Raw genomic sequence first — 23,016 nt, forward strand, 5'->3', positions numbered from 1 at the left:
CCACTGGAAGCATCCTTAAAAAGCTGTACATTTCATTGTGCATTCACACTAGACCATTTGGTCCGGACCCGAGTTCGTTTGGACCGTTGATTCGGTGATTTTTGCTAATGTGAACGCAGTCTACCGAACCCAGGTGTGGACCAGGGTCCGCTAGAAAACAGTGGTCTGGGGTACGATTCTTTCGAAGTCTGAATGTTCAAATGCTCTCTGTTCCAAAACCAGGAAATAAACAGCTGTTTTTGCGACATTGCCAAGCGATAGCTTTAAAAAAGCTTGTGATTATGACATAAACGTCAGCAAAAACAAAAATGTAATGTGAACAGAGACAAGCTGGATCAGGGCTAGGCCAGAGTATCATCTCTCTTCTCATTTGAAATAATGTCCTCTGAAGGACATCACTCTGGAGAACAGACCTGAAGAAGCCCTCTCTCTCGCCCTCTCTCTCTCTCTCACACACACACACACAAACAACCCCCAAGTGCACGCATTGTAGCACTATGACGTCATCATGTCTGATTTCCATAGGCTGAGTGGAAAGTTCTAGGTCTTCTGAGAGGTGGGGCACTGATAAGTGGGTCTTGGCTGCAGAAAGACTTCATAATGGTAGGTGACAAATGAACCAGAACAACTCTCCCAGTGGACCCAAGGCCCACGAAACAAATAGCAATTAGTGAGAATGAAAGTGAGGGATCTGACTGTTGAGAGGGGAATGGGCATTGAAGCACCAGGTCTTTTGATATGAGTCTGAAAATAACTCCTCACTGCATCACAACAGCCTTTCAGACACACACACACACACACACAAACACACACACACACACACACACACACACACACACACACACACACACACACACAAGAATTTTGATCAGGGCCTGCCTTCACACCTTCACCACAGCAGGCTTTCCACAGGATAACAGGATCACTCTCACAGGGTGAGAAAAACACTTCAGAATGACTTACCACGCGTATTGAATTACTCGTATTTCATGAGATTGGTTTTAGTGCTTCATTAACGACCACACTTTCAGTTAGAGAACAAAGCTTAAGAATGGCCCATCAGATCTATTTTATTTACCTCATAAGTAAACAATACACTTTAAATCAATTAAACTCTCTCTAAAGGGCTGTGTATGTTTTTGAATGTAATCACTTCATACCAGAGTGCTTGTTTAATGAGCTGTCCTGTCTGGAATAAATACTGGCCGGCATCCCTAAATGTGGTCAAAATCCCTCATTATTCCTCAAAACACAGGCATTGAAATATGGAAGTGTGATCCAGGCCCATCCAAAATGGCCGACAGCAGAGAACAATCCAGAGTCCCAGCAGGCCTCTTGGTTTAACTGTGCGCGTGGATTAATCACTGTCCTCTCCTGTAGCAGACACATAGATCTCTCAGGGGGAAAAAGGCTCGGTAGACATTTTGTTGGTTTAGGTATAGATCAGGTATGGATCAATGGCACTGGCCTTCAGACAGCCTGACTGGACAGTGCTGTGACTGAGTGACTGCTGACTGAACAGGGCAGACTGTGGTCAGGACAAACATGCAGCGACACCAGAGTACACAGGACGTGTGTGTGTGTGTGTGTGTGTGTGTGTGTGTGTGTGTGTGTGTGTGTGTGTGTGTGTGTGTGTGTGTGTGTGTGTGTGTGTGTGTGGACACTAGAGTACACAGGACAGAGACGGACACAGAGAGGAGTAAATCAAGTGACGGACAGACAGGAGGTCCCATTGCAGATGACATGGCAGATCAGATAGGAAGTAAATGTGTCCAGTCTGTTGATTCGCTGTGACATACACACAAACACTTTCGCCGTCTTCTTTTCTTGCACCCACACTCCTACACATACACACACAATCATGGACACACACACACACACACACTGACACACACACACACACACACACACACACACACACACACACACACACACACACCACCCCACCCCACTTTTGGCAGGGAGATACATACCATTGATAAAAACAGAAATATGACATATTTGCTGCTGCTGGCTAAAATTAAAAAAGATTCAAGTCGTTATTAGGTTAATGAGATGGATGTGAGTTAGAAGCCGAATGCCTACAGTCTATATGGGTCAAACACTGGAGAGGATGTGGGTGATGCTATTGCAGAGGTAACTCAGCACTCCAGATACTCACTGCAAGCTGATGGATTTAGAATCAATTATGTTGATCCACAATTTCCTCATCAGCATCATCTAATAGAAACTAATGAACTGCAGTATTCCCCGGTTATTTGTTTTTTTTTTGTCAATGTCTGAAACATCTACTAATGCGGTCCTACAGAGAGCCTGATACACATCTTGGGTCCAAGGCCTTCTAACCAGAAAAGTGTGTATCGAGTACTGCAGGGCCTTAAAGTTGAAGTGTTGAGTGCTGAGCTTAAAAGTCAGCTTTCTTCTTTAATCAGGCAGCCTCTACTCTGTCAGTCCGATGACATCAAATGACTCATTGAGTCTTCCTCGTCCCTTTAACAGGTTGGTGTGCTACTGAATGGCGACACTCAATATCTGTGATTTTTCTTTTAGCCCAAAGATCCAACAAACTCAAAAGTGTAAAATCTTACTCCTCTGTATACTTTGTGGATAGAGGATCAGCATAGGAGCTGAGACACTGGAACCCCAGTAATACAGACACAGAAAATGAACACACATCGTCAACCGGGAATAAACATAGTCTATCTGACATGTCTACAATTTTGTTTTGTACCTAATTCTATGAAATAATATGAAAACTGTACTATTTACACCCTTGTGCGTGAGCTAGCTAGTTGTTGCAATCAAAACCTCTGTTTGAGAACTGCTTTCTTCTTTAAATTGCTCTATTTTCTGCAGAGATGTTGGTACATATGCACACTTACACTTCTACTTCTACTAAGTAACTATCTCTGCCAAAATGCTTTACACAGGTATTGTACCCCGGAATCCCACTTATTAAACCATTACGCTAACCACTTAACTATCTGCTTCCACATCCGGTTGGAAGTTTGCAGACAAATTTAGGCGTGACCGTCATAATCACAAGATTGCTGTTAACGCTAACTGCCTGCTGTTCCATCCCCACCACGGGCATCAGAGGCACAGAAGATGGCCGCCCAGTGGCACGGCCCAGACTGTCACATTAAGAGCAGGCAACAGAAGGGACAGCTATTGGGCCTGTAAATCATGACTCATGAGTTTGCAGCCAGAGTACATAACTCACTGTAGGCCTATCTCAGATGGCGTACTTCCTTCACACACTTTATACACCAATACACTTTATTGCAGTGCACTGTGTGCTTACTCGTGGAGTGTGTCAATTTCAACAGAATAGTGTCATTTTAAATGGAATACAAACTCTGTGCACTTAACAGAAATGAAGATCGCAACATTTAAATATATGATGTTTTTCTAAACAAAGTTTGGGAGGAGCCCTTATGATTGACAGCGCCAGGATATAGCCGGCCTCCTTATCCATCCATCACACACCCCGGCGTTCGCAAAATTATCCCTCCTCGTCCATTTCACTGATAGCCCAGTTACTCATCCTCCTTACAAAGGGGTGCAAGCGGCCATCGCTCTATCGTGATCTCCGCTCCAGGCATTCCAGGACCCCTGCCAGCTACCATGCCAAACACACACTTAGCTTACACTCAGCCTAGCAATCATACCGACGGGCAAACTAGTGAAAACTTTATTAGTGTCCTCTATTCAACAGTGGCATGGCTGTACTGTGGTGAGGGCTAAGTATCCACCATTCCACACTATGCTTTTTCACTTTTTTTTTTGAGTGCACCATCCGGGGACTAGCAAGGCACTTTGTGTCGTTAAAATTTTCAGTGTGAATACACTCATGCACTCAAATTAGGTATTGTGAGTGCAGAAATACGCCATCTGAGACACAGCCACTGTCTGCCAACAATACTGTCAGTCCCACTGTGAGTTTATATCATCCTTAAATTAGAGCATTCTCTAAAGGTATTGTCTAAAACTTACGCTTTAAATGCTCAAGAAAAGAAGTGTTGGTAATGGTCTATTATGCATTTAACAATTATATCCATTACAATAAAGAGAACAAACAACTCTTGTTTTGCCTAAACTTAGTTGTGCAGTTTTGAGGCTCTCATGACCTGAGCGGCAGATGGCTGAGGAACAGATCCAGCCATAATTCACTGGATCCCCCCGGAGACAGCTGTGTCCTCTGAAAGATGCACATTTTAAACAAGACGCATCCATGCACTGCCTCACTGATGATCTGAGCCTGAACCTGTGACTGCAGCATCTCTGGAACCAGATATGCTCCTGTTCATGCGTGCTCATGAAGATGAACAAGCAAATTATTCCAAGAATGAATAGATTCATAAACAAACAAATGAGGATAGAGGTAATTCTGGCTTTTGCTAATTACTCAGCAGGACCTTATCTGTAACGCTTCAGCCAAAAGCATTCACTCTTGCTTATTCAGTTTGCTGGCAGAGGCCTGATTGGCTGGCTGAACTAAACAAGCTTTGATTGACAGGACCCATCTGCTGAGAGCACCACCCACTGAACCACAGAGGAGCGTTGGTGTGGCAGTGAGCCATGGAAACAGCCTACATTTCCTGCCTGTCCACACACACAAATGCACAAAAACATCCACACACAGAGGGAGAGAGAGAGACACACACACACAAACACACACACACACACACACAAACACACAAACAAACAAACAAGACACACACACTCTTGCAGTTTTTCGACAACAGATTGCAGAGAGGCTGCCAGGCTCAGAGAAAATTTTAGCCGCAGTGTTTCTCAGGCCAAAGACACACACACACACACACACACACACACACACACACACACACACACACACACACACTCGCACACTAGGGGAAAACAGACTGTGGACAGCCTTTTTGTGCCCATCCATGCGCTGCATCAGCCAGGTTTAGGGTACAGGAGGGAGCTTCTTCAATTTAGAGATCATGGCCGGCCCTGAGTGAATTAGCCTCAATCTCTGCTTCATGCTGATGTGCTTTTGAGGCTGCAGTGTAAATGTGAGAAGAGAGACAGTAGCTACACAATAAATCTTCCCTTCTGCTCCTCAGCGTAGCAGCTCTGTCCAGCTGCATGGGTCCAGCTGAATGCTAACAACAACAGGTTTTTCCAAACACCACTGCTCTCAATTTACAGGCCCGTTATGGAGTCTGTCAGGAGGTTGGGTTCCCCTTAGGCTACCCATATGGAGGCTTAGACAAACCAAACTATCGGATCCAGGCCGAATCAATGCCTGATCCGGCCATCCGGGCCAGAATCATCCACTGCTTTGATGCCGGAAGTATTTGTTTTCTTTAAAGTGGGAAATTTGTTTCCAGGACCCAATTTTGGATGAACAGAAACAACAGAGAATTAGTAGTGTTCTGGGGATTGGCAATTAACGTCATAAATGCAAAGTGACTCATGAAAGCACAACTAACGAAGCTTTGCATTAGTTGCTAATTGTCTGAATATTTAACAGAGCTGTCTTGATCACACACACAGACACACACGCGCACGCACACACACATACACGCATACGCACACGCACACACACACACACACACACACACACACACACACACACACACACACACACACACATGAGCAATCTAAACCTGACAAACAAAATAGCTGACTCCCAACAGTGTTTAGTCTGCTTCAAAGTTGCTGCATGGTGCTTTTGGTGATATATTTGACAACATCATGCTGCTAAGGAAGTTAATTCAGGGTAGCTTCTGCCGTTAATGGGAGTTACAGCTGTGATTAAAAAAAAATCCTTTACATGACTCTATTCCAACTACATTATGTTAAACTAGCCACCTATTACCTGCTTATTGTTGATTTACATAATTACATCATCAATCCATTTAGCTCTATGTTTTTATCCAAAGCGACTTCAGTGAGGAATAAGCTTATGTCACGTGAGCGGCATTTTTAACCTTCTCAGTGCCAATTGGAAGTTGAGGTGGTAGATCTGCTGTCATGCTACATTCACTTATAGTGTCATATACAATTTGAGCTGCTTTGATAACAATCGTGATATCTTGGACAAAAAACCTTAGCATCAATGTTCACAATGATGGATATCAAAAAGTGAGCTAATGAAGGAAACCGGATCCTGAGATCAGTATAAAGGATATATTAGTATAGAGGGCTGCATCACCACCCATATAACACAGGTATGAAAATGATTGGTGTGCTATCTTGGCTAAATGTCAAAATACGGCCCAACATCACCTTTTATTTTGGCAATACACTGCCAATGGATGTCTGTGTGTCTTGGGAAACGATGAAAAAATAGTTCTTAGTTCCGTTGTTGGTAAGAAATGCACAGCAATAAGCTATTACTCCATTCACTCACAACAACTTTCCAAACTTTCTACAACCAAAGCCTCGTTTTCACCCAGTGTGACAAGGGCGAATAACATTGAAATGCCAATAAGTAAAAGCAAGTTCCATTGTTTGACTGCAGCTGTCTATCATGCTGTGGTGCAGTCCTGACTTCCTGTGGGCCGCAGTGACATGTCCTTCTTTTGACCCCCTGTGCTTCTGTAGCAATGTGTTGATTGGCTGTGATTGGAAATGGTGGGTCAGTTCAAGCCACTATCTTTCTTTTCAATTCACAAAACCAAGAATGTACAAGAGTTTTTTTGAACACACACACTGAACAGACACCTAGAAGATCATGAGAAGTAATTCACCTTGACAAAACGTACCCTAGAGTCCTGGTCCAAGCCACTATTTTTGTTTTCCATTTACAAAACCAAGACTATGTACAATGTCCTATGGAGCACACACTCCACAGTATATTGCAGCATTCCATGGTCCCGGTGGTGTGTGTTTTCCATAATTGTGGAGCCTTGCGTCTTTTTCGCATAATTTTTAATGAGGAATCTGGCCTGTCTAAGACACTCCTTGCAGAACATACTGTCCTGCTTCCTGCTTCCGCTGTATGTTTTCCAGAGGCAGCGAAACATAAATAAATAAAGCGTACGCGTCTCATTTTAGAGCGCCCAGCCTCTCGTGAGGGGTGAGGTGGTGAGAGCAGCCGCTCCAGCTGAACTCAGTTCATGCACTGCTGCATCGCTCCCTTCATAGCACCCCTGCGTAGTTTTTTAGTCTCGCTTCTCTCTACTGTTGTTTATTTCATTTCAGTGTTCCGTCATTTGGATGAGACGTTACACCGAGGACTTGACTCACTGTGGTCATTATAGATCCCATGGCACTTATAGCAAAGAGTAGGGGCTTCCCCGGTGTCCTGGCTACATTTCCAACCTGGCTCATTCAATCTGGCCCCCTAATCATCCCCCCACTGTAATTGGCTCATTCACTCTCTCACTCTACACCTCAAGCTGGTGTGTGGTGAACGTTCTGGCGCGTAATGGCTGCCGTGCATCACGCAGGTGGGTGCTACACATTGGTGGTGGTAAGTGAGGTCCCCCCTTCCCTGTGAGGTGCTTTGAGTGTTGAGAAAATCACTGTATACATGTAACGTGTTGTTGTTGTTATTGTATTGTTATTGCATGTGGTTATAAGGGGTGTGTTCACTACACGCACTGTAGTTTAATAAAAGTAGGCCTACGTTGTACAATACTATAACTGAGTAGCCAGCATACATCAGCCTGAATCTGAATCTAGATCTAGAATCTGAATTACATCTCATCCACTAAGTCCGCTCTTCTCCATGTTGAATCTGTGGCTACCTAGATTCTTTGAGTCTAGATCAGACTGTACCCAAAAGCTCTTCTCAAAGTCTGCATACATTTACTTCAAATGTACTGTATTTTCATCAGGCTTTATATGGCCAGCCATTCACAATACGATATGTCTTTATTGTGAGATAAAAAAAAAAAAACTGTTGGCAGTGTTTACCTCTGTTTACACGTTTACAGAGTGATGTGTTTGGGTTAGAGCCCAATGCCTGAGGATGGCACACATCAGACGAAATCTGTCACCTGCCTGAGTTCACTCTGTAGAGCCACAGATTACTATAATAATACCCATCTCCCACCTCAGATGGCAGCCACCTCTGAACCAGGGCTGGCCCGGATTTGGCCCAGATCTGTCTCCCAAGCACTGTGATGGAGGAGGCAGAATCCTGTCTGCAGGTCTCCTCCTGATCAGAGCTACACAGCATCTCAGGAATCCCCAGATCAGGTCCTGAGCAGAGCTACCTTAAGCTGCAGTGTGGGCCCTCAACAAAAGATGCATCAGTGTGAGATACCAATGGAAAAGGTTTCTCCAGACATTACATTTACAAATACACAAACACACACTCACACACACACACGCACGCATGCACACACACACGCAAGCACACATACACACACACACACACACACACACACACACACACACACAAACACACACGCACACACAAACACACACTCACACACACACACGCAAGCACACATACACACACACACACACACACACACACACACACACACGCACACACACACACACGCACACACACACACATACACACACACTTTAGTGAGCTCCCCGGAGTAAGGCTTTTGCATATTGATCGTTAGAGATGGTCTTCCAATACCAGTCCTTGGTGCAGCTTACTGCATGAAGCTGTGTGTGTGAACAGCATCACAAATGAGAGGAGAATAGAGGGAGCAAGTTGCAGGGAAAGAAAGATGAGAGAGAGAGAGGGATACAAAGAGAGAGGGAAAGAGAGAGGTAATGACTACAAGAGGTGAAAGCAGAGAGAAGGAGAGGAGTATGGGTATACATGAGGAGAGTGGAGGAGGAGGAGGTAGAGAGAGAGAGAGAGAGAAAGAGAGAGAGAGAGAGAGCTGGGGCCGGGTGAATGAGCAGTAGAGTGGGAGTGAGTGATTGAGAGAGAAAGAGAGAGAGAGGGGCCGTGTGTGTGTGTGTACGTGAGTGCAGTGTGTGTGTGTGTGAGTGTGTGTGTGTGTGTGTGAGCACTAGCGAGAGAGCTCTGCTGCAGTGGAGGTGAGTGTGTGAGGGGGGACTGCAGCTCCGCTCTGCGCTCTCAGGGATGTTGCCAAGGCACTGAAAACTTCACCTTCGCGAGTCGCAGCGTTGAATGGGTCGTGTCCCTTCCTCCCGGGAGAACACAGCCTCTGCCTGGTAAGGCTGCTATCGCCATCTAAAATATCAGCATTAGCTTCTGGGCACTGAACTAATCACAATGTTTTTACGCTCACAGACGCAAGTCATTAGAATGGTGAATCCGTCTTCACCTTGGTCTGGTGTGGGTAGCGACTTCAGCCAAAGTAGCATTGGTGATCGCTGGCGATCCCTACTTTTGGGAATAGTTTTCTTCTGATCGTCGTTTCACGTATTTGAATGCAGATATCAGTTATTCTTAATAACGTGGTTATGATATTATGCCAAAGATGGATGCTAAATTTGAATTTTCCATCAGCTCTGCTTTGAGTATGCGTATGTGAGTCCCTTCCCCTGAAAGTAGCGCGACCCTGCTCCACTGTTTCTTTTTTTTCTCTCTTTTACTTTCCCCCTTTCCCCCTTTCTTTCTTTCTTTCTTTCTTTCTTTTTTTTTCGGTGAGATTCCATTTGCCTGGTGGGCCTCGAGGGGCCAGCTCTTTTGTCAGGTCCATAAAAGGTCTCCTCACTCCAGCGACCCGCCGAGATGCGACAGAAATAGACCCAGAATCCAATTCACTCCTGCCCTGACCCACCTGGGCCCCCCCATCCTACCTCCCATTCTCCCTTCCTGCCCTACAGTCGCCGACCGCCTCCTGCCTGCCTGCCTACGTGTCTGTCTCTTTCCTCCTCATCAGAAGCTTGACACGGCCAGGAACAGCTGGCACACCAAGTCATAAGAATCTACACAGCATTTTTATACAGCAGTGAGGTCGAGTTGAATGATTTTCTCATTTCTGATTGGACAAGAGGCATTCCATCAGTGGAGATGTCCTGGCACAACCCCACTTTCATATGTGCCATGTTGCTTAAATACTTAACTGTATCAAAATCTTGAATCTTGAATAACATAGCCATATGCTGTTATACGTAGTTTGAACAGTGTTGTGTTGCTATAATTGGTAATTGTCATGACTGTATGAATTGTCATGACTGTATGAAGAGAGCTTAATAAAATGTGACATCAAGCAGTTGTGGCATATAAAGTTGAGAGAGCTGACATATCGATATAGGGATAACGGTAACTTGATATTGTCAAATCCTTGGACTTCAGCTGTGAGGATGTGCATGACATGTGCCATAACATGTTTATTACATGGTTATATGCTGGAATAAGATCATTATGTCTTATCCTAAAACAGGAGGGTGAGTTTGGCAAAAAAAGCATGGTCCAGGTCATTTTGGGACAGAGATTTTGGGAGAGAGTGAGAGAGAGGACAGAGGATACTGCTCATCAATACTGATGGGAGGCCATGCCATCATCAAATTCCTGCCATCATCGAGCAGTAAGGCTGACAATCTATCTCCATGACAGCACCCCTCGCTGCTCCTCTGGGGAAGGGGGGGGGGGGGTATCATGGAGACGTTGGGGGGCACAGGGCAGGTAGTGGAAAGAGAGGGGTATCATGGAGGGAGTGGGGGTCACAGGGAAAGGTAGTGGAGAGGGTTGATGCCTGAGCGATGAGGGAATGGGTTCAGCTAATGACTTCACACTGCAGGTGTGTGTGTGTGTGTGTGTGTGTGTGCATGTGTATGGGTTCAGCTAATGACTTCACACTGCAGGTCACTCATTCGCTTTTTAGATGACTATTTACATCATTTCCCACAGAGAAGTGTGGGTGGGAAGCTCAGTTTCTGCGAATTTGTGTCTGTGCGACTGCAGATAAATGTGTTAGGACTTCATCCGACGCGGTGAATGGCTTTGGACTTCATATATGAAGATGAATGAAATTGAGAAGTGCTGTAACATGGTTAGGATGTCTGAGCTACAGTATATCTGGGAATCTCGCAGCACATTTGATGACTATCTGCCTGATCTTATCCTCAGAGAACTAAGCTCCCTGCCTGTATGTTGTGTTGACGGGACGTTCACAGCTGCCTCATTTCCGATACTGGAAATGCTGCTGATAACAGGCCTATCCGTCTGTAACTCCAAATCCTGCAAAATAGAATGGAACGGATTAATATTTATTTCTGAGTAAATCATATGAAAAAAAAAAAAAATTGCCAAGATTTGGATTTCCCCTCTTGAACACCAAAATGTCCTCCTAAGCACTATTTGTGGATAACTCAGCTCTCCCCAACATCTTACTGTGTCAGCGCCCATCTAGTCCAATAAATACCTGATAATTGCCCCACCAAATGACTGTGGCATCTGGACTCCCGGCTGGGACCTGGCCTGCCTCCGTCCAGGATCTGGCTGTGACCCGCGTCAGCCTCATCTGCCGTCTGTGGGGATGTCATGCCGCGTGTAAGACAAATGAAGCGAAATGAGGGCATAAATGAATTTGACGGCGGTGAGCCCCAGACACATGTAATGGAGGTTAAGCTCCGTGTGTTAGCCACTCATGTTGCCCAATTCGGCCCAATTGCCTGGCTTGCTCATTCAAGCTGGTGTCTCGAAATTGCCTGTCTGCTAAACTGAGATGGATGGTTTCTCTGGAGGAGGCTGGTGTGTGTGTGTGTGTGTGTGTGTGTGTGTGTGTGTGTGTCAGGGGGGAGCCCACTGCTATAATCACCCCCCACCAACCCACCGCCCCTGCCATACACACTTCACCATAGCCCAAAGAATGAAAGGGTGAAATGGCACAGTAGCCTTCATTTTAGAAGGGGTTTCTATGGGCTTGGTTTGTGAGTTCAATCTGTTTGTATCTTAATCGTACTATACTTTTTTTTAACAATTTAACAAACAGATTTAATTTAGTCTGTCCTGTCAGCCACCCACATTTAAGCACCATGAAGCCTTTACGATAGCTCTGTTGGTGGATAAACAGTCATCCAAACACCAACTAACTATACGATAGCTCTGTTGGTGGATAAACAGTCATCCAAACACCAACTAACTATTTGATAGCTCTGTTGCTGGATAAACAGTCATCCAAACACCAACTAACTATACGATAGCTCTGTTGGTGGATAAACAGTCATCCAAACACCAACTAACTATTTGATAGCTCTGTTGCTGGATAAACAGTCATCCAAACACCAACTAACTATGGTCCTGACATGGTCCTTCTCTGGCCAGTACCCCAGTGAGTCATGGGGATGATGCAATGTGTGAGCAAAAGCTGATCTATGTGTACAGCTCTGATTATGAGATCATCTATATGAGGGGGAGATGACCAGCAGACAGTGTGGTATTACCGGCTAATTGTATCAGCTGATTTACTGTAAACAACCCCTCAAATCTGTCAATCAATCTCAAAACCATGATATGACTGCTGTCATGGAAACGTGTTGATAGAAGCGTTTCCGTGTCTCCTGTCCTCATGATTGCTGTCATGGTAACTCTTGTTGACCGGGGCGTTTGGGTGACTCCTGTCCACATTCCCTGGCTGAGCTCATGTCGATCTCTCAGTCTCTCAGTGTGATAGCCTCTGTGACGGCTCAGGGAACAAGATGACAATCAAGCCATCGGCAACAAATCTATTACACCTCAAACTCTCTCACTGAAATCTATTGCTTTGAAATGGCTCACTCACTCATGCTCTCACACACACACACACACACACACACACATGCCCACTGCACTGATATCGATCCGTGCTTGTTCGAGGTGTGCGTGTGTGTGTGTGGGTGTGTGTGTGCGTATGAGGTGTATATGTGTGTGTGCGTATGTGTGAGTTTGCGTGTGTGTGTGTGCATGTGTGTGTGGCCTGTGTGTGTGTGTGTGTGTGTGTATGTGTGTGTGTGTGTGTGTGTGTGTGTGTGGAGAGTGTGTGTGTGTGTGTGTGTGTGTGTGTGTGTGTGTGTGTGTGTGTGTTGTGCAGCGGGGAGCTGTTCATTTTGAGCTGAGGCTCTGGGATACATCTCTTTTGAAGCTCCCTCCATGGCAGCTTGAGACCTTTTTAAGTAAGCCTGCTTCTGCGGTCCTGTGTTATTATCTGTAAAATACTGGATTTTAAGGCTACCCTCCAAAACACTAAGCACAGAATTATAGTCATTTCAATACCACTTCAGTCTATTGTGTGATATTCCGTTCCACTGTATTTGAAGGTATTGGAACATTGATTTAAATTCAGTCATCAAGTATAGGTTGTTTAAAGTTATTGATTGTATAAATGATTTTACATAATTTCTCTGCTTTTAATGTTACTCAATATCACATGTCACTTACATTATGTACAGTGATATTTCATTCACATTCAGGTTTCATAGCTGCACGTCTTAAGTCCATTGAAGTCAGGGATTATTCCCATTCAGGTTTCATTGATGCACTTGTGCGAGTTTGGCTGAGGTCCTTAAAAGTGCTGAGATTAATTAGTGAGGTAAGAGGCCCCACCAGAGACCTTGCCTTCCTCTCCACGTCCTCTCCAAGCCGCCCTGCCAGGCAGGAGCACAGGCTTCGCTCAGGTGCAGGGCTAGCTTTTCAATTCACACTTCCAGGTTGTGACTTAATCAATGGTTGTTTCATTAGGAATGTCTTGTTGTTACTGTCTCAGCAGACATTTGCACAGGGAGAGGTATGTGGATTTGTTTCAGCAGCAAAATCACTTTGGAGGCACAGCAGTTCCTAAATAAGCCTCACTATTTGTCTTAGGACGGGTTGTACAAGCTCTGGGGTTTGTCTCCTTGGTCTCAGTCACCTTTATAAATTGTGCATCTACGATTGTAAGGAAAGGAACAGTGCACTAAATGTCATGTGGGCTCAATTTTACGTTTTACAAGTTCCAGTGTATGCTTTTGTTGGATCACACAGTTCTGCACGACAGAAGACGGTAAATGCTTCTGACAAATTGTGTTGGAATGGAAATCAAATGCAATCACATGGACCTGCAACAGCATCCAGACATGTTGTGCCCTTTGTGCAATTTGTGTTTTCTTGCTCAAACTGTGGTACAAACAGGCTCTACAAATCCAATCATCAGCACTGCAGTCCATGCTTGCACAGCAGAGAGGCTTAAACACAGACGAACAGGGAGCTCCAGAGAAGCCTGAGCACACAGCTCTCCTGTTGAATGGCAATCATCTGGGCAGAGAAGAGTGCCGAGCTGAGTGCTGGCTACTGCAGAGACGGCCAGAGCCAACACTAAACCCACATCGCAGGAGCACAGACTCGGCATGGGTCTGGCCCTGGTCTGGCATGGATCTGGCCCTGGTCCGGCATGGATCTGGCCCTGGTCCGGCATGGATCTGGTAGAATGAACTAAATGTCATCTATCCAGAAGGCACAGAGAGGACATCCAGCATACGATGCTACTGCCAGACAGTCTGACTCAACACCAAACCCACATCACAGTAAAGGTCACAATGACACACACTCTGGCCTGGGTTTGGTGTGGATCCAGTCTAACTGTGGCATAAATCTGGCAGAGCCAAATGTCAGCTGCCCAGGCCAAGAGAGGGCACCCAGCGTGCCCAGGCCAAGAGAGGGCACCCAGCGTACAGCAGCGCTGTGCTTCTGCCAGACAGCCAAAATGGACCCCAAATCCACACATCTTACAATGGCAGCACCTGACAATGAAACAGATCTGTCATGGATTTTTCCCAGGTCTGGCATGGCTGTAACAGAGTTAGCTGATGTGCCAGCTATACAGAGCTATCCCAGTAAAGTGGAGCAGGCAGAGAAGAGCCAATGTCCAGCACAACATCCATTGAAAAAACACACACTGCACTGCTTAAGACCACAATGCACCAGGCTCTGGCATGGATACAACTGACACTGGAGAGGATTTGGCATGAATGTGGCGCGGACCTGGCCTTAATGGGGCTCAGATCTGTCACAATTAGCTGAATGTCCACCATCCAGGCAGAGAGGTGAGTCCGCACACAGCACTGGGCTACTGCTGGACATCCATTACCTGCAAGCCAACCCACACTGCAGTAACGACACAGACAGACAGCCGCTGACTGACACCAATCTGGCGACAATCTGGCAGAGTTAGCTGTCATGTAAGATACCAGACTAGACTAACCTTTATTCAGCCACAAGCAGAGCCTGACTGAAGGAAAGGCCACCCCAGCACAGCCAACGGCTAACTCTGTCTAATGGTCTGCCATGGATGCAGCAGAGATAGCTATTATCTCAAGCACATATTTATTCAGGCTGTTTCTCTTCCTCATCAATAATAATGTAAAGGGACAGTATGAGTTGATGTTAGAGGTAATACAGTGGTTATATAAAAGTACATTACAGGCAACTAACTGCACGTTTTGCAAACTCTTGTATGAGCAAAATATAATAACACCAAATAAATAAATAAATATAGTTTGTAAAATCCTATATGGTCAATACCATATATGGTCAAAATAGACAATGTATTATTTGTGTAGCAAGAGCACCCTAGAGACAGTAGAGAGTACAGTAGGCTAGAGGTTACGTCGTCATTATTTCCTGTTTTCCCCATGAGGGAGACTCGTGCCAGAGAAAGGAGAGGAGATAATTAATGAAGGCAGGCACCTCTGCAGCATGAGGCATAATAACCAACAAACAAACAGTCTGCCTGAGTCTGTGACCAGGAATAATTAAAGCAGCCAGGGCCTTTGTAGGAAGAACCTTTTGATATGCGGAGCATTGCAGCATGTTGATCCAGCAGGGAACAAATAAAATATAGGAGATAATTCCATGGTATTCCCATGGTAAAAACAATCCCATGGTATTCCCATGGTAAATACAATCCCATGGCATTCCCATAGTAAATCAAATGGTATTCCCATGGTAAAAACGGCAGCCTATGTAAAAACAATCAAACAAGCTAAGGAGCTGACTCTGGTGCAGGTTTGGCCCAGGTCCAGTTCTGGCACCGGTCCAGTACACACTTGGTTTTAACCAGTTGAGTGGGCCAAACACTGATCTGCCAACAGGACAATGCAGATGCTCAGGTAAGAGGCCTGCTTGTAGCCCTGCTTCTTTGATCAACATCATTATATAACAAAATGCCACTTGTAATAGCCTCACGTAGTCAAGATTAATACACACAGCTACAGTAATATGATGTTCCAGAAAATGTGATTGGCAACATGCCCTTGGAGCAGTGGGGTAAACTAGTTAAGTCTCAATCCAAACAGCAATGAGAAGCTACATAATAAACCATTTTCTTTTTAATTGAAATGGCCTACTAGCAAGGCATAAGCTCCAGCATACGACACAAATAAGCCCAAAGACACAATCCCACTAAACAGTCCTCACACTGACTCATTCCCAGGAATGGGTTTCTGCAAACCAATTAACAAGCTGAGAGAAGTCTTTTGGAAAAGGAGAGTTGTGCAGCAGGTTGTTGACACTTTTCCTCTGTCTCATTTGATGGAATCTGGTGGAAGTGTCAGTGTCAGTTAGGCTATAACATAAGGTAGTGCCTGCTAATGTCTACTGATGATAGCTTTTATGATCGGTATGTAGCTGCAACAATGATGTATTGGCTGCTGTGGCTGTCTAAAATATCAGATGTGTCAACATACTTCCTGACTCAGTGAGCTTTCAGCAGAGACATGCTTAGACACTAAACAATAAGTTAGTAGAGAGATGGAGGGTGGGGGCACAAAGAGAGAGAGATAGAGAGAGAGAGAGAGAGAGAGAGAGAGAGAGGGGGCTTGCATTTATTTTTTCACTCTTTTTACTGTTTAATAACTCTGGCCCAATGTGATCTGTGGACACTGCAGGGACTGAGGATAGGTTCCTCTGCCTATCAGGTAGATTAAAGGAATTATCCGGAGTAAAATGCACTTTAGATCGATTTACGGATGATTGGGAGTACATACGTTGAGTTGACATCCAAATCATGTCATTCGGATGTGTTTTGAGAAAGTTCGATGTTACCGTTTTTAGTCAAAGCTTGTTAGCGTGGAAGTGAGAAGGGCATATTATTTCGCCGCTACAAAACGCTATTTTTACACCTCTTCTACAGTTTCAAACAACATTGTGGACAATTCATTCTAGACTCTCTATCCGACCACATAAAGACCTCGGGATACTTCGGTTTGGCTTTAGGGACCCTCTACTCACTACCACGTAAGTGCAATGTTGTTTGGAACTGTAGAAGAAGTATAAAAATAGCGTTTTGTAGCGGCGAAATAATATGCCCTTCTCACTTCCACGCTAACGAGCTTTGACTAAAAACGGTAACATCGAACTTTCTCAAAACACATCCGAATGACATGATTTGGATGTCAACTCAACTTATGTACTCCCAATCATCCATAAATCGATCTAAAGTGCATTTTACTCCGGATAATTCCTTTAATGAAATCAGTTTCTTAAAGGGACACCAGGCAAGCCTGATGCTTTTTCTCTACAAAACTCCCCCTCGCTCGGTCTGAAGCTCTTTTCCTTTTCTTTGCATCTTCCGTTAAGGGTTTTCGCTGCTTTTTCGCCGGCTTTGCCATTATACACACGTTTGCAACAATCAATTAGCCTGCCTCTGTGCTGTAAACTGATACTGCTTCGGTCGGCGGGTAGGATACACTGAACTTGCAAGTGGGATATTCTTCCTACAGGCAGTAGGGGTGGGCGAGAGAGCCTTCATTCGCCCCGTAATGAGTCATTTAACCATATACCGACCTACGAAGATGATTAATTAACACGAAAACGTTGCCTGGTGTCCCTTTAAAAGAACTTCTGATGGACTGACACTGTGACTAATTCCAATTTTCAGAGACATTATGCTGTGTAAAACAAGCAGTTCAGATATTTAAGCCATATGCAATGGCATGTTTGCTTCAGTTTCTAACATACTGCATATAGATATCTACATGTTTAAAACACATTAGTTGTCTTACTAGTCTTAGTTGATCAATCTTAAACAAAAGATAAAAGCCACTGTAACCCACCAAATACAATTTCAGAGGTGAGAGGAGGAAGGACAGGTAAATGAAGTTTCATACACAAATAACTGAGCAAACATAGTTTTGAACAGTTTAAAGCCATTATAGTTCATTTCTGCACCTTTCTGAATAATGTGATAGTAATATGATCTATATGTATATTATCTATATATTATAGATCACAGGCTCTCGTAATTCAATGAAATACATAGAGAAGTCCCTATAAACCATTTTTAAAGGCAAAATATATTCCTCTGATGTAGCTAGTCCAGACCAGCAGAAGTGAGTCAAATTAATGTCATTTTAATTTTTTTCCACCTATCAGTTGATAAATATAGAGTCTTGAGCCTTTGATTTTTTTTTGCGAGCTGTCATGATCTGTCGGGAGAGGGAGACAGTGCTGTCATTTACCCTTGCTAATCAAATTAAGCCTTGTTAAATATTCCCTATGAAATATTCTATTCATCTCCCCCTGGCCTTTGAAGTGTCCACTCCTCAGAAATCATGCCCAACGCCGGCATTTACAAGGCCAGGTCAGCCACAGCTTATGCCCACCGCATTCAAACGAGCCTCACAACCTCCATTTTCATTTTTTACTGCCCCGGGATGGGCTGGGATGCCATAACCACAGGCAGATGCTATTGGGCTTTATGGCTGCGTCCCTGTGCTTACTGCTTACACTTCTGCCATCCACTCGACCCGCTTCAGAGAGGCCCTGCAACATATGCATCACAGCAACAGCAGTGTGTAGAGACAAAGACAAGGCAGCAATTATGTGTGTGTGTGTGTGTGTGTGTGTGTGTGTGTGTGTGTGTGTGAACATCCATTTTGTGGCTGTCTTTTCTAAGCAGCAGTGTGTAACTAACTGAGTCATGGCTCTGCTCTCACAAAGGGCCGAGCAGCTCCAGATCTTACTCCTGCTTCTGCCGCCGTCGCCGCTGCTGCTGCTGTGCCAAAAGCTCTGAGTCAGCACTTTTTACTTCCAGGCCAATTATCTGAATGCTGCGTTGTCCACTAATTTATCCCAGCCTCAGCAGATGATAGAGGGAGCAGAGGCCTTTGTGTGTGTGTGTGTGTGTGTGTGTGTGTGTTTGAAGGAGAGAGAAAGAACCAGAAAAAGAGAGAAAGAATGAAAGGGACTCGGTGTTCATGTTCAGAGACATTATGTGTGTGTGTGTGTGTGTGTACATCTGAGTTAGAGTCTGTGTTTAGCACAGCAGTAGCAGGCCCTGAGGAGTTGTGTTCTCTGCTCGGTGGTCGTGTTTAATCTGTCTCCTCGTCTGCACCGTACACATCACTGCCCCCCCTAACCACACACACACACACACACACACACTGCACCCTACACATCACCCCCCCACACACACACACACACACAAAACACACACTGCACCCTACACATCACCCCCCACACACACACACACACACACACACACACACACACACACTGCACCCGACACATCACTGCCCCCCCTAACCATACACACACATACACACACACTGCACCTTACACATCACACACATTATCATATCACACTCGCAGACATCACCACCCCCCCACACACACTGCACCCGACACATCACTGCCCCCCCCCCTCACACACAATACACACACACACATTTGTCACACACACACACACACTGCACTGACATCACTCCATTACACAGAATACATTACACACACACTGCACCCTACACACCAATGCTCCGTGCCCACCGTACACACCACCTCTACACCTCCACTCAGCACTGTGCACACCAGTGATCCTCTCTGCACCATACACATGCTGCTCTGCAGTGAGGCAGCTGCATAGACAAAACATGCCACAGCAGAATGGGGACAGACCAGCATCCAGACACTGTGTGTTTGTGTGTGTGTTGGGGGGGGGGGGGGGGTTAAGAGCTACAGAATGGAAGCACGCACCCTCCCAGGCACTGAGTTTGTGTGTGTGTGTGTGTGTGTGTGTGTGTGTGTGTGTGTGTGTTTGCACTCATTTGTGTGTGTGTGTGTGTGTGTGTGTGTGTGTGTGTGTGTGTGTGTGTGTGTGTGTGTGTGTGTGTGTGTCATTGAGAGCGACAGCAGAGAGGCTTGCCCTCTCCCAGACACAGAATGATTCATCCCACTGGTGTGCATAGAAAGAAACAGAAAAGCTGTTTTTGCCACTTCGAGCCACATCCACTGCTGTTCCTACTGATTGAACATTTGGGAGATATGCTGCTAATTACTGCTGTTTGAAAAAAGGGGGGAAAAATAAATAAATGTGTTTATCACACACTGTTTGTCAGTTTGCAGGACTATTCCGAGCAGTGTGTGTGTGTGTGTGTGTGTGTGTGTGTGTGTGTGTGTGTGTGTGTGTGTGTGTGTGTGTGTGTGTGTGTGTGTGTGTGTGATGTAATGCAAATCTGACTATTGTCTAATTTATTCTCTCTGCCTCATTGTCTGTTTGCTTGTGTGTGTGAGTGAATTGTGCATATTGTACATGATATAATGTAACCTCCTGAAGTGTGTAGGTGTACTTACCCAGACTGATGTGTTCTTTCTCACTGTGTGTGTGTGTGTGTGTGTGTCCTCTGCAGGCCCGGAGTGAGGAGCGTGTGTGTGAGTGTGTGTGTAGCTAGCTCACCACCACCACCATGAAGCTGAACCTGCTGCGGCAGCCCCAGGCAATGGTGGCCCCGGAGCCCACGGGAGCCAGCACCACCAGCGCCATGACCGCGTCCCCGGTGCCTGCCATCTCCACCTCCGCTGGCAACTCCAGCGAAACCGAGGGGACCGTCAACAAAAACGACGTCTTTGAGGAGATCAAGAGCAAGTTCCTCAACGAGATTGACAAAATCCCACGTGAGTAATGTCCCTTTAATCCTCTGACTGCTAAGTTGACACCTCTCTCTCTCTCTCTCGCTCCAGGTATCCAGTAGTAAGATTATGATGGTTTGAAATCTCTCAGCTGTAGGTTTTTTACATACTCTAGGGATACACCAACAGTATATGCACCTGGTCATAAAAAGTAGGAGAGAGGCCGTTATACATTAATACTTTTATTTGCAAATAAAAGTATTTATGCATAGTGCGGCCTCTCTCCTACTTTACGTGATCTAACTATTCAGGCCAGCACTCTAATAGTTTAGAAAAATACACATTGAGTGAAGCCTGCTCCTATCCTCACTTACCTGGTCATAAGAAAACGTTTAGATTTGAATTTGTGTGCATATAGCCAGGTAAGGCAGGTGAAGTGTTTATGTGATGTACTTCTATGTGTGTGGACATGTGAACTGCACATACTGAAGTATGTGACCTTGACCTCCTGACCTCATACATGACCTTCCTGACCTTGTACCCCCACCACAACACCCACCCCCCTGCAGTACCACCCTGGGCGATCATCGCTATCGCCGTGGTAGCGGGCCTGCTCATCATCACCTGCTGCTTCTGCATCATCAAGAAGTGCTGCTGCAAGAAGAAGAAGAACAAGAAGGGCAAGAAGGGCAAGGACGGCTTCAACATGAAGAACATGCAGGGAGATGTACGTCACTGTGGCGCCGCCATGGCAACATGGCCCGCTGTCATGGCGACAACCATGTTTAGCGCTCCACTCCCCACTCCCGATCACACTTACACATCAAGATATTCCTAAAACTCAAGTTGAACTTGAGAAGCTAATGCAGGGAATACTGTCACACTGCAGATGTCAGGAGACAGAGTACATAGCGTAAAAACAAACAAAAACAACAAACAAAAACAATCTCTCATGCTTCGTTAAGTCTCTACAGCACTGGAGTCGTCCATTTTCATTTCAACAGTTTTCGTTCCTGTGTTTGTGATACACCATGCATTATGTAATTCATTGTTGCTTCCATGACAAATGACACACTCTTTTAGAGCCCAGTCAGGGTGTCAGTGAGGATTTTGAAATGCAGGGCAGCCATCTCCAAAGCTGTCAGATCTCCAAGCAAAGCTACGCTGAGTGACAAACAACCCTGTAGAGTGTACTCTATGCTTTTTCTTACAACTCTTGTGACGTTAGAACTGCTGGAGTGTGTCATTTCTCAGGTGTGTTGTTGGAGCTTTAGTTCTTGTTGTTGTTGGGCGTGTGTGTGTGTGTGTGTGTGTACTGTGTGGAGTAGTAGTGTGTTTGTGAGTTCACCCTCTCCCTCTCTCTCTGCTCTCCTCCTCTTCTCCTTCTTCCTCCTTCGCTTTGTATCGTGTGTGGTGTGTGCGCGCCGTCTCTCGCCACCTGTGGGGACGGCCGGCTGACGGTAGGTGGACAGTTAAGCGGCGATGCTCTCTGGCTGCCAGGTGCAAGTATAGGTGGCGCCTGTGGTGGAGGGGGGGTGGGGCTTGGACACCAAAAACACATTGTAACTTCCTGGTTTGAGCCAATCGGCTACAGCTGCTTGATGATGATGATGATGACTTTAAAACGAAGGACAGTTACAATGTGGTTTATGCCCTGCCTCCCAGCCTTTTTAACACTTCTAATGGTACTTGAATAACACCAAACCATTAACACTGTTGATGAGATATGAATGCTATATGAACCTCGACTCACTGTAATATTTAACAAATACATGTGTTGGATGAAGCCAGAGGCAACCCACAAGAAACAATATGGCTGCATGCATTAAAGAGCACAGTTAGCTTACAACATGCTAGCTAATGCTAACTCATACGAACACTAATGCTACAGTTATGCTGTATATATTTATAATAGCAAATTAGCAATAACAAATTGCTACTAACTTGAACTTTTTTTCATGAAAACAATGAAAACTGAAAAAAGTTAAGACCATCACTGTGCTCTTTAATTTGCTGCTAGGGAGATGATGATGTATTGACTTGAAAGTAGCAACACTTGGTGACACATTATTTTGTTAATTCGATGTCTTTGGTTTGACATGTGTATGACTGATGTGGAAAGATCATTTGTGAACAAAATCGGCATTAATCTGAGAGTGGGCTAGTTAATGAATTTGGCGCTCTCTCCCTCGGTGAAAGACCAAAAAGTCCAAAAGTTTTATTTGGCATCTCTGCTAAGAATTGCCAATTATTTTGCTAAACTGAGAGAGAGAAAAAAAACATATTTATCTCAT

At 45.1% G+C, this 23,016-nt stretch overlaps 1 protein-coding gene across 2 annotated transcripts in view; it reads left to right on the plus strand.

Moving 5' to 3' along the window:
- Positions 1 to 8,927: 8,927 nt before the first annotated feature.
- The window catches only part of LOC125301938 (synaptotagmin-2), a 28,424-nt gene continuing 14,335 nt past the window's right edge, over positions 8,928 to 23,016 (plus strand). Inside the window, exons 1-3 of one of the 2 annotated variants that reach the window (XM_048254813.1) lie at positions 8,928 to 9,129; positions 20,503 to 20,767; positions 21,292 to 21,449. In XM_048254813.1, coding sequence (XP_048110770.1) covers positions 20,560 to 20,767; positions 21,292 to 21,449 — 366 coding nt within the window. In that variant the 5' untranslated portion in view covers positions 8,928 to 9,129; positions 20,503 to 20,559. The remainder of the gene's footprint in view (positions 9,130 to 20,502; positions 20,768 to 21,291; positions 21,450 to 23,016) is intronic. The other variant, XM_048254814.1, reaches the window with a different exon arrangement.

Source organism: Alosa alosa, chromosome 10 (assembly GCF_017589495.1).
Source record: "Alosa alosa isolate M-15738 ecotype Scorff River chromosome 10, AALO_Geno_1.1, whole genome shotgun sequence".
NCBI classification, from domain to species: domain Eukaryota; kingdom Metazoa; phylum Chordata; class Actinopteri; order Clupeiformes; family Clupeidae; genus Alosa; species Alosa alosa.